The sequence below is a fragment of the Odocoileus virginianus genome, chromosome 31 (genome assembly GCF_023699985.2).
Source record: "Odocoileus virginianus isolate 20LAN1187 ecotype Illinois chromosome 31, Ovbor_1.2, whole genome shotgun sequence".
NCBI classification, from domain to species: Eukaryota; Metazoa; Chordata; class Mammalia; order Artiodactyla; family Cervidae; genus Odocoileus; species Odocoileus virginianus.
Window position 1 is genome coordinate 33,174,914 of NC_069704.1, and position 17,302 is coordinate 33,192,215.

Here is a 17,302-nt window from a genome sequence, read left to right on the forward strand (position 1 = left end):
TCCTCCATATTCCAAAGTCTATTTCCTGAGGTCATTCTCTAACATAACCACAGTATCATTATCAATATGAGGAAATTTAAGATTATACCTTACTATAACCAAAATTCAAATGAGCTCCATTGTTCCTATGTTGGTCTTTATAACAAACCTTCCCCTTGGTACAGGACTCCTTCCAGGATGATGTGCTGCATTTATCTGTCAGATATGTTTGGTATTCTGTAATCTGGGGTGGACTCTCTGTCTTCTTTGTTTTCTACAACCATAACAATTTTGAGAAATATAGTCCAGTTATTTTGTAAAACATCCCCCAATTGGCCCTAATTAGACTCAGGTTATGCATTTGGGACAATAATTCCACAAAAGTGATGGGGTGTCCCGCTCAATGCTCATATCAGGAGGCACAGAATGTCACTTTCCCCCATTTCTGGTGACTTATTTGGTAAGGTGGTGTCCTCCAGATTTCCCCACTGTAAAGTTTCTCTTACTTTTTCTTTGATTAATATGTACTTTCTGGGGAGACACTAAGAAACACATAATTGTCCTTCTCATCAAATTCTGCCAGCCACTAACTTTAGCATCCATTCATACTTCTTGCCATCACAGTTGCAAAATGGTGAAGAAAACACATTTGGGTGGTCTCTTCTCCACAGATGGCAATATTTTTTCCTAGTAGCAGCCTTATTTTGCTGACCACCCAAAACCACCTACCGTGGCCTCGCAAACTGTGTCTTGCTTTCTCATGCATTGAAAAGGAACAGAGAGTGTTTCCCCTGGGTTGCCTTTTGGGGCAGCTGCTGGCAGATTTGCCCTGGAATCTTGAGTGTGTGCCTTCTTCCTACAATGCACCAGACACTTTCCATGTCGTACCCATCAAACTCTCCCAGTAGGCCTGTTAGAAGGTAGGCATGACTCCGAACCTCATTTTACAGGTAACAACAGATGTTTAGAGAGTTTCTGGTGAGTAACTTGCCTGAGGTTCCAGCTAGTTAGCGTAAGTAAGAAGCAGAGCCTGGGCTGGCAACTAGACTGAGCCCAGAGCCTACATGCTTAACTGCTACCTGCACTGATCCAAAACAGTCTCAGGGCTTGTTCACGGCAGGACCAGGAGCAGGGTGATCTGGGTGAGGGGTCTGGGGTACAAAATTTAAGAAGACTCTGACCCTGTACTCACTGAGAGTGAGTGGCCCCTGAAAATGTGCACCCTCGATTCTGCTTACTTCACCCTCCTCCCAGTGCTGACTCTTGGGCAGGGCCAGCCATGGGAGCTAACCCCCCCACAGGTCATTACACAGTTCACACAGATTCCTGGGACAATGGGAATGCAGGGGTTTCCAGTTTCCTCCTTTGGTCAATAGATAAGCTATTCAGTCTTCAGTTCAGTTCAGTTCAGTTCAACCGCTCAGTCGTGTCCGACTCTTTGCCATCCCATGAATCGCAGCACGCCAGGCCTCCCTGTCCATCACCAACTCCTGGAGTTTACTCAAACCCGTGTCCGTTGAGTTGGTGATGCCATCCAGCCATCTCATCCTCTGTCGCCCCCTTCTCCTCCTGCCCCCAACCCCTCCCAGCATCGGGGTCTTTTCCAATGAGTCAACTCTTCGCATGAGGTGGCCAAAGTACTGGAGTTTCAGCTTCAGCATCAGTCCTTCCAATGAACACCCAGGACTCATCTCCTTTAGGATGGACTGGTTGGATCTCCTTGCAGTCCAAGGGACTCTGAAGAGTCTTCTCCAAGACCACAGTTCAAAAGCATCAATTTTTTGGCACTCAGCTTTCTTCATAGTCCAGATTTCACATCCATACATGACCACTGGAAAAACCATAGCCTTGACCAGATGGACCTTTGTTGGCAAAGTGATGTCTCTGCTTTTTAATATGCTATCTAGGTTGGTCATCACTTTCCTTCCAAGGAGTAAGCGTCTTTTAATTTCATGGCTGCAGCCACCATCTGCAGTGATTTTGGAGCCCAAAAAAACAAAGTCTGACACTGTTTCCACTGTCTCCCCATCTATTTGCCATGAAGTGATGGGACCAGATGCCATAATCTTAGTTTCCTGAATGTTGAGCTTTAAGCCAACTTTTTCACTCTCCGTTTTCACTTTCATCAAGAGGCTTTTTAGTTCCTCTTCACTCTCTGCCATAAGGTGTCATCTGCATATCTGAGGTTATTGATATTTCTCCCAGCAATCTTGATTTCAGCTTGTGCTTCTTCCAGCCCAGCGTTTCTCATGATGTACTCTGCATATAAGTTAAATAAGCAGGGTGACAATATACAGCCTTGACATACTCCTTTTCCTATTTGGAACCAGTCTGTTGTTCCATGTCCAGATCTAACTGTTGCTTCCTGACCTGCATATAGGTTTCTCAAGAGGCAGGTCAGGTGGTCTGGTACTCCCATCTCTTTCAGAATTTTCCACAGTTTATTGTGATCCACACAGTCGAAGGCTTTGGTATAGTCAATAAAGCAGAAATAGATGTTTTTCTGGAGCTCTCTTGCCTTTTTGATGATCCAGCAGATGTTGGCAATTTGAACTCTGGTTCCTCTGGTTTTTCTAAAACCAGCTTGAACTTCTGGTTCACATATTGCTGAAGCCTGGCTTGGAGAATTTTAAGCATTACTTTACTAGCGTGTGAGATGAGTGCAATTGTGTGGTAGTTTGAACATTCTTTGGGATTGTCTTTCTAAGGGCTTGGAATGATACTACACTTGATCTTAGCCAAAAGGCCGAGAAGCGATTAAGGGCTTGGAATGAAAACTGACCTTTTCCAGTCCTGTGGCCACTGCTGAGTTTTCCAAATTTGCTGGCATATTGAGTGCAGCACTTTCACAGCATCATCTTACAGGATTTGAAATAGCTTAACTGGAATTCTATCACCTCCACTACCTTTGTTCATAGTGATGCTTTCTAAGGCCCACCTGACTTCACATTCCAGGATGTCTGGCTCTAGGTGAGTGATCACACTACTGTGCTTATCTGGGCCGTGAAGATCTTTTTTGTACAGTTCTTCTGTGTATTCTGGCCACCTCTTCTTAATATCTTCTGCTTCTGTTAGTTCCATACCATTTCTGTCCTTTATAACCCATCTTTTCATGAATTGTTCCCTTGGTATCTCTAATTTTCTTGAAGATATCTCTAGTCTTTCCCATTCTGTTGTTTTCCTCTATTTCTTTGCACTGATTGCTGAGGAAGGCTTTCTTATCTCTCCTGGTTATTCTTTGGAACTCTGCATTCAAATGGGAATATCTTTCCTTTTCTCCTTTGCTTTTCACTTCTCTTCTTTTCACAGCTATTTGTAAGGCCTCCTCAGACAACCATTTTGCCTTTTTGCATTTCTTTTCCATGGGGATGGTCTTGATCCCTGTCTCCTATACAATGTCACGAACCTCCGTCCATAGTTCATCAGGCTCTCTGTCTATCAGATCTAGTCCCTTAAATCTATTTCTCACTTCCACTTTATAGTCATAAGGGATTTGATTTAGGTCATACCTGAATGGTCTAGTGGTTTTTCCTACCTTCTTCAGTTTAAGTCTGAATTTGGCAATAAGGAGTTCATGATCTGAGCCACAGTCAGCTCCCAGTCTTGTTTTTGCTGACTGTATAGAGCTTCTCCATCTTTGGCTGAAAAGAATATAATCAATCTGATTTCAGTGTTGACCATCTGGTGATGTCCATGTGTAGAGTCTCCTGTTGTGTTGTTGGAAGAGGGTGTTTGCTATGACCAGTGTGTTCTCTTGGCAAAACTCTATTAGCCTTTGCCCTGCTTCGTTCCGTACTCCAAGGCCAAATTTGCCTGTTACTCCAGGTGTTTCTTGACTTCTTACTTTTGCATTCCAGTCCCCTATAATGAAAAGGACATCTTTTTGGGGTGTTAGTTCTAAAAGGTCTTATAGGTCTTCATAGAAGTGTTCAACTTCAGCTGCTTCAGCATTACTGGTTGGGGCATAGGTTTGGATTACTGTGATATTGAATGGTTTGCCTTGGAAACGAACATAGATCTCTGCTCTAAGTGATGCTAAATACAGAGACTAAGGTGGGTACCATCCCTGCCCTCCTGTCACTGGCAGGTCCAAGCATATACTTCCAGTGGAATCAGATATGACAGGTCAACTCCTGGGGCTTCTTAGAAATTGCCTCAGTGAAGCGCTGGCACATCTTTTGGGGATTTTGAAGTATGCAGATGGATTAAACTCTGCTGTCCTGACAACCTCTTTGTTTTTCCATTTTACTAAGCTTTTCCCATTCATCTTGCTTGTAGTTTGCTTTTCCCACTAATGGGCTGAACACTTTTGGGTGTTAACTCATTTGTGCTTCTCTTGGACTTTATTTCCTTCCAGAACTTAGCTCTTGACAGGTCTACATTTCAGATGCTAGGGCTCAAATCACAATGTTGCCACTTACTAGTTACGTTCTTGGAAAAGTCACTGCCACCCCTGAGCCTCCAGTGTTTCATCTGTGAAATGGGGCTATTAACACCTCATTTGTAGGATTGTTGCAAAGATGAAATGGAAACACTGTAAGTACCTAAACCGGGCATGGCAATGATCAATAGATGCTAGTTCGCTTCCCTTTTGCTTTACTGGTCCACCCTTGCACCAAGATCATCTGTCTAAGGATTATAACTTAAGTGATCCAGAAGGCCAAGTAATCATAAATCATGGGTAGGCATTATCCAGGCAGCAGATTCTACACCTGCCCTTTCCTAGTATCAGCTCTATAGCGGGGGTGTTGAAAAGCAAAATCTTCAACTAAAGGTGATTTTGTTGGAGAAACATCTCAAAGTATTTTCTATTTCAAACACACATTATTGCTTTTTTTTCCCCTCACTCTTGGATTCTCCCTTAATCTAACTACCCAACTCAAAAATTCAAATTGGTTAGATTAAGGTTTATAGCCACCACAGGATTACATTTTTAATTTACTAAACTACTTCAAGATGTCTTTTTAAAAAAAAAGTCAGTCTGTAGTATGTGAAATGTCCTTCCAGGGATGACAGCAGGAGCAGATAAAAATCATGCTGAAACATGTAATACATTATTCTCAACATGGGAGAAATGTTGTGGACAATTTTTTTACATTCATTTTACTCTTTTTGGAAATATGTCACCAAAAGGAAAAGAATGACCTTCCTATAGAACTACATATTTGAATCAAGATCTACTATCATATGTTTATAATTTTTTACTTGCATATTTTTAATAAATTTGAAGGGGGTTGGGAGGTTTTTTGTTTTTCTTTAATATTTGAGTTTGTATATACAGTCCATGGTTTTTGGTCTCAAAGCCAGCTTTTATGGAATGGAATAGAACATAGATCCCTTGATTAAAAAGTCTAGTGATTTGATTGCTATGCAGTGGTTTCAAAGTTTAAAATTGAGTTTGAGGAACCCTGCAATGAAAATAGTTGATGCAGGGAGTTAAGAGACCGTTTCCCAGGCCTTGGCACAAATTATTCCTTCCAAATAATGATTCTGTGTAACTGAGGAATGATTTAATATGCAGTCTTGGAAAGTTGCAAGGGTCTTTCACCTCATTTTCTCATCAGAATGTCTATATCCAAATTGTTTAAAATGAGCCATAGCTTCTACCAAGGTACCATCAAGTGATAGTCCCATGATTAGTCCCAAGGTAATTCTTGTGCTGCCAAGAAAGTCAGAATTTTCATTACTTCTAAAAGCTCTTAACCAAAAGTTTCAGATAGATAGCATTTTAAGTTAAAACTTCTCTGGAAGTGACTATCTATTTTTGCAGTTTAGCATCCTACTTGTACATGCAATTTGCCCTAAGTAGCTCTCAAGTTTTCCTTTTAGCTGGTATTGCCTTAGAATGAAATGAGCAGTTTATTGTGTCTTTCAGTCAGCACTGTAGTGTGATCTTGCTTGTACTGTGGCCTGCTCTCAAATATGCTTGTATCTTTTCAAACATGCTGTCTACAGCCTAGGGGCAGAGAAAATACTGGGTTGTTGCCTTTTAAAAGGTTCATATAACAATACCCGCAAGAATGTCAAGACATTTGAATCACATTTCTGCAATTACAACCATAAACAGAAGAATGAAGGTTTTTCTTTTTCTTTGGAGAATAAGGATCCTCTCCAACTATAAACTAGATTGAGTCTTGAGCAGCCATAGACAATACATAAATGAATGGGCATGTTTGTGTGCAAACAAAATTTTATTTATGGACACTGGGATTTGAATTTCATATAGTCTATGTATGTCATGAAATATTCATCCTTTCCATTTTTTCAACTGTTTTAAGATCTAGAAACCATTCTTAGCTCTGGGGCTGCCTAAGGACAGGCAGAAGCCTGGGTTTAGATCTTGAGCTGAGTTGTAGTTCACTATAGTGAGTAGCAGAGCCAGGATTTGAACCCAGGCAGTATAGGTCCAATGAGCTCTTAACATACACACAGGCACACACATGTGTGTATATATGTTCAGATCATCATATTGTATATATGTATACATGTATACATGTATATATGTTCATATATACACATTTGTGTGTATACATATATTCAGTATGATGATAATGATAGTAAATCACACTCTTTATAGAAAATTTAGCAAAGGATGAAAGAGAAAATAGCAACCACCCATAAAACCACAACCCAGGACTTCCCTGGTAGTGGTGGTACAGTGGATAAGAGTCTGCCTGCCAATGTAGGAGTCACATGTTCGATCCCTGGTCCAGGAAGACCCCACGTGCCCTGGAACAACTAAGCCCGTGCACCATACCTACTTAGACTGAACTCCAGAGCCTGGGAGCCGCAACTACTGAGCCCATGGGCTGCAATTACTGAAGCCCACACACCAAGAGCCTGCGCTCTGCAACAAGAGAAGCCACCGCAATGAGAGGCCCATGCACCACAAGGAAGAGTATCCCCCATTCACCACAATTAGAGAAAATCGGAAAGCAGCAATGTAGACCCAGCGCAATCCCAGTAACTAAATAAAATAAAACATGCAGAGGATTTAAAGAAAAAAACACAACCCAGAAATAAACACTAGTAGAATTTGATATCTTCTTCCATTTTTTGTCTACTGTACACAGCATTCAATTTATACATTTTAGTTTTTCACTTAACATGAACATTTTTCACATTTCCATACAGACCTCACAATTATAATAATTAATAGATGCACGACAGTTCATTTTAAATGTACTAGGAGAAATTGCGGTTTTGAAAACAAAAAAAAAATCCCACAGCTAAAAATTTCATAGAGGAAAGAATCTTTTAAGTTGGTCGCTTTTCATTTACCTGATACATCTTTCCATTTCTAAGAGTTGGATTTATTTTTAAGATATTTTGATCTGGACCATTTTTAAAGTCTTAGAAGTCTTAAACACTAGACCACCAGGGAAGTCCCTCTGGGAGTTGGATTTTTTGAAGCAACCCTGTTTGCTGGCAGGGATAGAGTAAGAAGGCTTTGGAATCCACCAGACCTGAATTTACTTTTCACTGTCCATTCATTAGCCAAGTGGCCCTGAGCAAACCATTAACTTTTGTTACTCTGCGATTAACTGAGGTGATGTTCATGGACACCTCAGTTTTCCCTTGTTTCAAAATAAATCAAGACCACCATCTGAAATGTGTAGAACACAGACCTAGCACAGAATCCTGGTCACTCGGTAATAGCCAGCCCTTATTTTTCCTGCCACTCACCACCCCCAGTGCCCAACACTGGCACAGGAATTGGATTCTTTCACTCAAGACTGTAGAGAAAAAAATGTCCTTTTCTGTTTTGAGCAGCACAGGAGTCTTCTTCCCCGAGTGAAAATGGACCGGCAGGAATGGGGATAATGAGAAGGATTAATGAGGTAGGTGGACCTGACCTGAAAGCGTCCACCCCACCCCTCGCCACTCCTGCCCCACCCCAACCAGGAGATTTAGATCAAAGTTCCCCAAGTGAATCGATGGCCTGGTGCCTATGACAGCAGGTGGCATTCTGACTTCCGCAGAGGCTGTGCTTGATTTCACAGATACAGCGGCTCCCCAGCCCAGACATCTGAAAAGACTCCAGAGCGCAAACCCATGATCAGCAAAAGCTCTGTGGAGCTGCAGAGGGTGGCGGCCCTCCCCACCCAGGGTGGCAGCAACAGTGCCTTTCAGGTGAGCAGGTCTTTTGTTTCACGTTTAAGACCGAGTAAGTAATGTTCTTTCCTGGCCTTTCTGGCAAGTTTCTTCACTAAAGAAAATGGATTATTGTAATGCAATAAGGTTCTTAATGGTTCTCTTTAAGCCTATTATTCTTTCCTTCTTGGGTTGACAAACCTGAAAAGTCTCTTAACTGAACTTGTTTTGGTCCCTGACCTGCCCTGTCATTTGAAAACAAGAGTGTCCTCTCCTGCTCTGTTTAGGGCAGGGATATAGTATTTACCTACAGACAGTTTCCCAAAGAACTGGTGAGCAGGGAAGAATGGGGAAGAATCCAGATCCTGAACATAGTCAGCACCTCAGAGTCCCTTCCTCTCTCCCTTCTTTAAGCATACATGTGTATTCTTTTTTTCCCACCAAACTTCAAACTTTTTATTTTGTATTGGGATGTAGTAAATTAACCAGGTTGTGGCAGTTTCAGGTAAACAGCGAAGGGACTCATATACATATATCTATATGTATATGTATATACATATATCCATATGTATACATATGTATATGGATACACATATACATATGTATATACATATACATATGTATATGGACACATATACATGTATATGGATACATACACATGTATATGGATACATATACATGTATCCATTCTCCCTCTCCCACCCAAGCTGGCACATAGCATTGAGCAGTTCCAGTCCTTGTTGGTTATCCATTTTAAATATAGCAGTGTGACTTGACCTTCCCAAATTCCCTAACTATACCTTCCCCCAACAACCATAAGCTCATTTTCTAAATCTGTGAGTCTCTGTGTTTTGTAACTAAGTTCATTTGTATCATTTCTTTTTAGATTCCACATATAAGGGATGTCATACAATATTTCTCCTTCTCTGCCTGACTTACTTCACTCAGAATGGCACTCTCTAGCTTCATCCATATTGCTGCAAACGGCATTATTTCATTCTTTTTAATGGCTAAGTATTACTCCATTGTGTATATGTACCACATCTTCTTTATCTATCCCTCTGTCAGTGGACATTTAGGTTGCTTCCATTTCTTGGCTGTTGTAAATTGTGCTGCAATGAACACTGGGGTGCATGGATACTTTCGGATCATGTTTTTGTTTGAATATATGCCCAGGAGTGAGATTGCAGGGTCATATGGTAGCTCTATTTTTAGTTTTTTAAGGAACCTCCATACTGTTCTCCATAGTGGCTGTACCAATTAACATTTCCACCAACGCTGTAGGAGGGTTCCCTTCTCTCCACACCCCCTCCAGCATTTGCTGTTTGTGGATTTTTTGCTGACCACCATTCTGACTGGTGTGAGGTGATATCACATCACAGTTTTGACCTGCATTTCTCTAATAACTAGCGGTGTTGAATGTCTTTTTTGTGTGCCTGTTGGTCATCTGTATGTCCTCTTTGAAGAAATGTCTATTCAAATCAGAGTTTCTTTTTCTTAAACCAGGTGTTAAATCCTCTGTCAGATCAGGACTGGGTACCTGCCCCACACAGCTGGATTTTGCAAACTGTCTTATGTCATCAACCAAAACTCACTGAGTGAGTCATGCTGCTTAGCCCAGGTCTATATGCCACAGGAGACAGTCACCAGAAAATACCAGGCTTTCTAACTGGGCCTGGGACAGGGATTTTTCAGGGATTTTCCCAAGTATGCTTCCTTTCCTCAGCTGACACTCAACCTGGGAAGCCCATGTGAACAAATGTCAGAAATCCCATAGGCTTCAGCTTCAATACACAAGCAAAACAAATGTTTAAGCAATAGCAAAGAAAGGAACAAGGAAGGTAAAAGGGTTTGACTCAAGCCTGAGTTGCCTTGAGTCTTCCACAAGTTATTGTAACCTCCCTGATCCTGTTTCATCATCTGTGTATTTATCACAGTCATGCTCATCTCACAGGTTATAAGTGTCGGGGAGAGAAAATCTTTCCCTCTACTCTCTTAGATTCAGCTCCTGAGGTCTCTGAATTAAACTAACAAATGGGAAATTAAATAGGAGAAAAGGCATACAAATGTTATTGATATTTTTAATTTTCTGTACACATAAATTTCACAGAAAGAAAGTAAAAATCCCAATGAAGCAGTAAGACTCAGAGGCTTATATACCTTTTTTAAAAGGATGATAAATTGTGGAGAAGTGAATAGACAAAGGAAAGACGGATTGGGCTGTTAGGGTTAATAAATTGTGGGGAAGTGGTGGTAACTAATGGAAGATAAGACTAAGATACCTGTGAGATGTCTCCTCACCATCTCCACCTCCAGTAATACAGATTGTTCAAGCACTGACCAGGTTATCTGTCCAGTGCTAGAACTTCAGTAAGAATTTCCAGAGACACCTATTTACTCAGCACGATTGTTAACTGGCCTCTAGATATGGCCACCACTAGGGAGGGAGCCTTGCCTGGAAAATCCCATGGATGGAGGAGCCTGGTGGGCTGCAGTCCACGGGGTCGCGAAGAGTCAGACCCGACAGAGAGACTTCACTTTCACTTTTCACTTTCATGCATTGGAGAAGGAAATGGCAACCCACTCCAGTGTTCTTGCCTGGAGAATCCCAGGGACGGGGGAGCCTGGTGGGCTGCCGTCTATGGGGTCGCACAGAGTCGGACACGACTGAGCAACTTAGCAGCAGCAGCAGCAGCAGAGAGGAAGCCAATTCAAGACGGAATAACACACTATTCTGTGTCACAGATGTTCAGAGAACATCAGGTGTCGCTTAAGGGTAGGCAAGGATTTCCCAGATAAACAGGGAAGGTTGTGAACAGAGCATCTCAAACAAAGAGAACTGCCTATGCCCTGGCCTGGGGCCTGAAAGAGCCGGTGTGCTCTGGGTAGAGAGGATGTGGAGTTGGGGGGTGAAGGGAGTGGGGGAGGCTGGTGTTAGACCATGTGGCCTCCATGGGTGCTCATCAGATGTTCAAGAAGGAAATGACCAAAATTTATATGGTCAAAGTATTAAAGTACTCTACTACTTAAAGGTGAACAGAAATGGGAAGAGACTTGTGTGTGGCTGAGACACCAGTTAGGTTAATCTGATGGTCAGAACCAGGTTATAGGCAATGGGAACTGATGCAGGGTGACAGTATTAATACTAATTAGAGGCCCCCCTGCAGTGGGATTGGCAGGAGTCAAGGAGAAGAGTAAGAGCTGCCCTGCCTGAGAATATTTTCACGACTTCCTCTGTAATATATGTAAACGATGTATGTACTATATGTTTCTTAAAAAACTGTCTTAATTCACTCAGGCTGCTGTAACAAAATATTGTGTTGGCCAAAAAGTTCATTCAGGCTTTTCCCATAAAATCTTGCAGGAAAACTCAAACAAACTTTTTGGCCAACCCAATATCTCGAACTGGGTGGCTTATAAACAGAAATGTATTTCTCACAGTTCTGGAAGCTGGGAGGTCCAAGACCAAGGCATCAGCAGATTAAATATCTGGTGAGGAGGCCCCCATCCTCACAAAGGCGAAAATACCAGGAAGCTTTCTGAGGTCTCTTTTTATAAAGACACTAACCCCATTCACAAAGGCTCTGCCCTCTTGAGTTAATCACCTCCCAAAGTTTCCGTCTCCTAACATACCACTCAGGGCATGAGATTTTCAAAATAGGAATCTGGAAGAAGGGGCGAGGCATAAGTAGCAAGTGCCTAGCACAATGTGAACATAATAATCGTAGCTCTTGGTACTCAGGTTAAAGAGAACAACACATCCACATTTCTAGCTTAAGATGTCAACTTGGAAGTGATTGCCTTTACAGAGATAGAAAATTTAGGAATCAGGTTGGAGCAAGGAAGAGAATGACTTCATTTTGAGGCCTGTTGTTTGAAATTCAGATGATACCGAACATTCAGATGAAGATGGAGATGAAGCAGGAAGCTTCATGCAGACCTGCGCCAGAGTCTGGAAGGGACACTATACTTTGGGGGGCTGTTAGCAGAGAGGTGGGCAAGGGCATGGGTGAGACCATGGGAAGGGACCCTGGGGAGCGTCAGTGTTTCAGGAACAGGAAAGTCACAGGAAGAGAGGACAGAACCAGGTGAGGGGGAAGGGTCTGGGGAAGCTGAGGGGAAAAGAACTGCAAGGTCGAAAGCAAAGACTCCTCCATGGAGGAGACAAGTTCCTTTGATTTGCTAACTTGGATATCACTGGTCACTGGGGGCAGAGTGGGGGCCAGGGACAATTTTTGTTGTAAGTAGGCCTTAAGAGCCTGGAGAAAATGAGGATAGAAAAGACATTCCTCTGGCAGAGGGGAGAGAGGTGGGCTCAGAAGAGGCAAGATCAGAGTTGTAGGCAGGGTTTTTCCAATAATTGTAAAATGTAACATGCAGAAAAACACATAAAATCAGATAGACAAGGTATTAAAAAATACCAACCAGGTCAAGGAACAGGACATTGTCATCCCTCAGCTCAGACAGTCCCATCCTGCACATTCTGTTCATCTGCCTCCCTCCCTCAGGATAGCAAAATAAGATAGGGAGCTCTAGTCAACATACGGTAATAACCTACAATGAAATAATCTGGAGAAGAATATATAGATAGAACTGAATCACTTCGCTGGACACCTGAAACTACCAAAACATTATATAAATCAACTATATTTCGATTTAAGAAAATGTAGTAATTCTGAAAAACAAGTACCTCCCCCTTTGCCAGAGTTTGTTGGTGTTGCTGGTTGTTGCTGTTGCCGTTATTGTTCCTATTGGTTTGTTTATTGAATTAACTGAATTAATTCTATGGAGTCTGGACTTATTGTCATGTGTAGTCACTAAAGGCTCTGTTCAGTGAGTTTAATAATTAGTAATGGATCTGACATAAATTCCCAAGTGCCTGAAACTAATCGATCTCCCAGTCCACGCCAGGGGCTCTGTGACTGCTGGGGAGATTGTCCGCAGTCCTCCAACAGGCAATGTCCAAGTTTGTGTTTACTTCACTCCCTGCTTCTGTGGAGTTTCAACTTCAGCCAGAGATGAGAATTGTTATTTTTCTCAGGTCTTTCTCAGGCATGTCCCTGGGCTTCTAGTTTCCCTTCTAGTTTCCCTTCTAGTTTCCCTTCTCATTCTCCAACTTTTCCTTTAAATTTTTGTTTATCTTGCTGTTTTCTCCAACTGTCATCACCATCTCAAGCAGCTGCCTCCAGTGGTAAACCATGGCCCTCAAGGAAATAGTATTGGGTGAACGATGACTCAGGAGACACAGGTTTGATCCCTGGGTTGGAAGATCTGCTGGAGGAATGCATGGCAACTCACTCCAGTTTTCTTGCCTGGAGAATCCCATGGACAGAGGAGCCTGGTGGGCTACAGTCCATAGGGTCACAAAGAGTTGGACACGACTGAAGCGACTTTGCATGCATACACATACACAAACGCAGACTCGGATTAAATAAAGACAAACCTTGTGAGTGGGAATTGCAGAAGAACTGCAAGACAGGTCAAATAAGGGCTGTAATCTTGGAACCGGACTTTGGGAAAATGACAGCTGCATTTTGCCTCTTCCTTAGGATGCTAGGCTGCTTAGTTTTCACTGCTATTTCAGTTGTTTTTCAAGGTCATCATGACTCTGGGGAGAGTGGACTATGACTAGAGAATTCAGACACCACAAAGCCTGCAGTTCTGAGATTCAGTCATTTCACTTTGAAAAAATACTCTCTGGATTGTCATAAGTCTTTGGTTAATTTCTAGAGCTCTGAAAAAGTGATTTTGACAATTTTGCCAGTGTTCTTTTTGCTTTTATGAGGGTGAGGAGTTTGAGATGTTCTTACTCCATCATTCCTGGCAATGGTACCAATAACCTTAGTTTTTTTAATATGTTTTTAATTTGGGGGGAGTCTTCTTTTCTGTGTGGGCCTTCTCTCTAGTTGTGGCAAGCAAGGATCATTCTCTAGTTGCAGCTGCCTGACTCTAGAGCATAGGCTCAATAGTTGAGGCACATGGTCCTAGTTGCTCCAAGGTGTAAGAGATCTTCCCAGATCAGGGATTGAACCGGTGTCTCCTGTATTGGCAGGCAGACTCTTCACCACTGACCCACCAAGGAAGCCCAATAACCTGAGATTTAAATAACGAAGTTAGACATGTCATAAAGGAGTGTGTGTGTGATTAAATGACAAATGGTTCTAGCCACATCTGAGGCTTCAGGAGAGTGAGAGTAGCTTTGGGAGGAACGCACCGGATGATCAGTCATGAACACAGCAAGGCCTAAGGTTCTGCGGCTTACAGCCTTCATGGCTGCCTTCTACCAAAACTGGGGAAGAATTCAGGCATCTACTGGTCATAGGAAAAGGAAAGGAGAAGAGGGAGATTAAATGCTTTATTTTCCTACCATGAATATCCCTTCTGATTATAAGAGGGTTCTTTTGAGGTTCTACATGCTGATTGTATGGAGTAAAACCTGATTTGCTATCTATCTCTAGTCCTGATTGTCATGCACATGTCACGACAGTGATGACTGAAAGCCCTTGATCAGTCATGGGAACACCAATTGAAACTGGCTCACAGGGCATTGTGTGCTGTCAACACAGCCCAAACCTCCAGACCTCTAAAGGATGGGCTGCCGAGGTTTTCAAGAAAACATTCTTATCGCAGTTAAGACAAATCCAAGACTGGTTACCAGGCTTCCTCTCTCTCTGTTTTACTCTGTTTTACTACTGATTATAAAACTTCCACTCCATAAGCTCTTAATTTAAAAGGAAGATAGTGGTGCTTGCAGACCCATTTTATCGAGACACTGTTGATGTTGATGACAAACTAGGCCCCAGATGCTAACTGAACTGTTATTTGTCAAAAAATATCAAAGGTGGGAGAATTTGAAATTTTATATAGAACAGATTATTGGGAGCATGAACCCCAAATCTATATCATGCCACAGAAATTTGGAATTTTGTCTTCATATTGCAGATTTAGGCAGACGTAGAACAGCATGATTTTCACTCAAAGCCAGGCTCTGGAGTTGGAGGCATCTAAATCCGCTCCACACATGGGTTAAGACCTTTGGCCCAGAAGCCATTTATAGCCTTCACATGCCTGGTCATACTTTCTTTTTCTTTTGAAAATCAGAAAGAAAGAGAAGATAAAAATGTCTTGTATCCTTTGACAGTAAATAGAGGTTTTTAATGAAAATCCTGGGAGTCACAAGGTTTAGAAACCTCTCATGGGTTTTCAGGAACAAAGGAGATGATTACCGGGAATGATTGTCAGGATATATACCTAAAGACATCTTGGTGTTCCTTCCAGTCTCCTGGTTTTATAAATTCAACCCTTTGTTTGTTTCATTCCTTCCAAGAGCCAAAACTCTTTCAACATAAAGCATTACGTTTATTGATTCAACAAAAATTTTATTGAGTTCTGACCTCATGCCAGACATTATACTAGGAACTGAAAACAGGGAGCTTCTGTTAGGTTAAATTAGGTAATGATGGCAAAGTAGCACAACACAGTATGTAAAAAGTGCTATTCATGATATAAGAAGGTGATCTCCCCTAGACTGGGAGTTGGAGAATACTTCCTAAATGTTCAAAATGAATATTCCCAGGCTTTCATTCCTTCATTAACTCATTCTACAAATATCTTTTGAGCACCTACTCTGAGTTTTTGCTGTTTGTTGTTCAGTCTCTATGTTGGGTTCGACCCTTTGCAACCCGTGGACACCAGGTTTCCCTGTCCTTCACTATCTCCCAGAGTTTACTCAAACTCATGTCCATTGAGTAGATGATGCTATCGAAGCAACTCATCCTCTGTTGCCCTCTTCTGCTACTGCCTTCAGTTTTTCCCAGCATCAGGGTCTTTTCCAATGAGTTGGCTCTTCGCATCAGGAGGCCAAAGTACATGGAGCGTCAGCTTCAGCATCAATCCTTTCAGTGAATATTCAGGGTTGATTTCCTTTAGAATTGACTAGTTTGATTTCCTTGCAGTCCAAGGGAGCTCAAACATCTTCTCCAGCACCACAATTTGAAAGCATCACTTCTTTGGTGCTCAGCCTTCTTTATGGCCCAATGCTCACATCCATACATGACTACTGGAAAAACCATAGTTTTGACTACACAGACCTTTGAGCTGAGTGGAAAGAAAATACTCATGAGGGCCCAAAGGGTATAATTCCCCAGGCCATCGTGTCAAGAACTATTTTTCTCATATGACATTATACGGAGAAGTCAATGATTGAAAAGATATGAGAGACATGAACAGGAAGATGGGGGGGCGGCGGAGGGGGTGGTAAAGAGAGGCATACAGGAATAGAGGACAGTTCTTATTTACCTCATGGCTCTTTGCTAATTTCAAAATCTTGGTCCCAAGAATCTAAAACCAATATGTTTACATTTAAAACTGAATTTCTATACTCTGTGGACTTAGGAACATTCTAGAATAAGTTAGCCAGCCAGATTATAAGAGGTTGCAACTAAAGTCATGGTATAAATTCCTCCATGAAAGGGAGGGATAAATTAGGATTACATATACACACTACTGGGCTTCCCTTGTGGCTCAGCTGGTAAAGAATCTGCCTGCAGTGTGGGAGACCTGGATTCAATCCCTGGGTTGGGAAGATCCCCTGGAGAAGGGAAAGGCTACCCACTCCAGTATTTTGGCCTGGAGAATTTCATGAACAAAGTCCATGGGGTCTCAAAGAGTTGGATAGAACTAAGCGACTTTCACTTTTATCTTCACTATACAGACTACTATATATAAAATAGATAAACAACAAAGACCTACTGTATAGCATAGGGAACTGTAGTCAAAATCTTGTAATTATATGAATCATTTTGCTATACTCCTGAAACTAACATGTGTTATAAATCAACTATACATCAATTAAATATATATGTATATTCCTCCATGAAACATGATCAGAAAGTAACCCATTAATATGAGACAAGGCTCTTTGCATCATGAGAAAGAGTCAGTCATAGTCTAAAAGGGGCCAAAACAGGCATTAACAGCTCCCCTTCTGGACCACCCAGTTACCTCACTCTGCTGACCTGCTCAGCTTTGGAAATATACTGATCATCCTACCCTGTCATCCATATTACTTTATAACTTTGCTAGCTTTTAAAGAATCTTTATTTTTCTGATTCTAGTTATTGCATTCTGAGTTTCTCATCCGCTCAAGACTAAAGGCTCAGGAACTTTTACAAGGAGGAAGTTGGTTAGAGTACTGGTCTGACTTGTGCAGCCAGCGAGGTTTGAAACA

At 41.9% G+C, this 17,302-nt stretch overlaps 1 protein-coding gene and 1 pseudogene across 1 annotated transcript in view; one reads left to right on the plus strand and one right to left on the minus strand.

Annotated features, from left to right (window-relative positions):
- Positions 1-17,302, plus strand: part of SLC28A3 (solute carrier family 28 member 3) — a 105,983-nt gene that overhangs the window by 33,773 nt on the left and 54,908 nt on the right. Inside the window, exon 4 of the mRNA XM_070459133.1 lies at positions 7,983-8,112. Within this exon, the coding sequence (XP_070315234.1) occupies positions 7,983-8,112 (130 nt within the window). The remainder of the gene's footprint in view (positions 1-7,982; positions 8,113-17,302) is intronic.
- LOC139032495 (U2 spliceosomal RNA) lies at positions 2,645-2,737 on the minus strand (annotated as a pseudogene).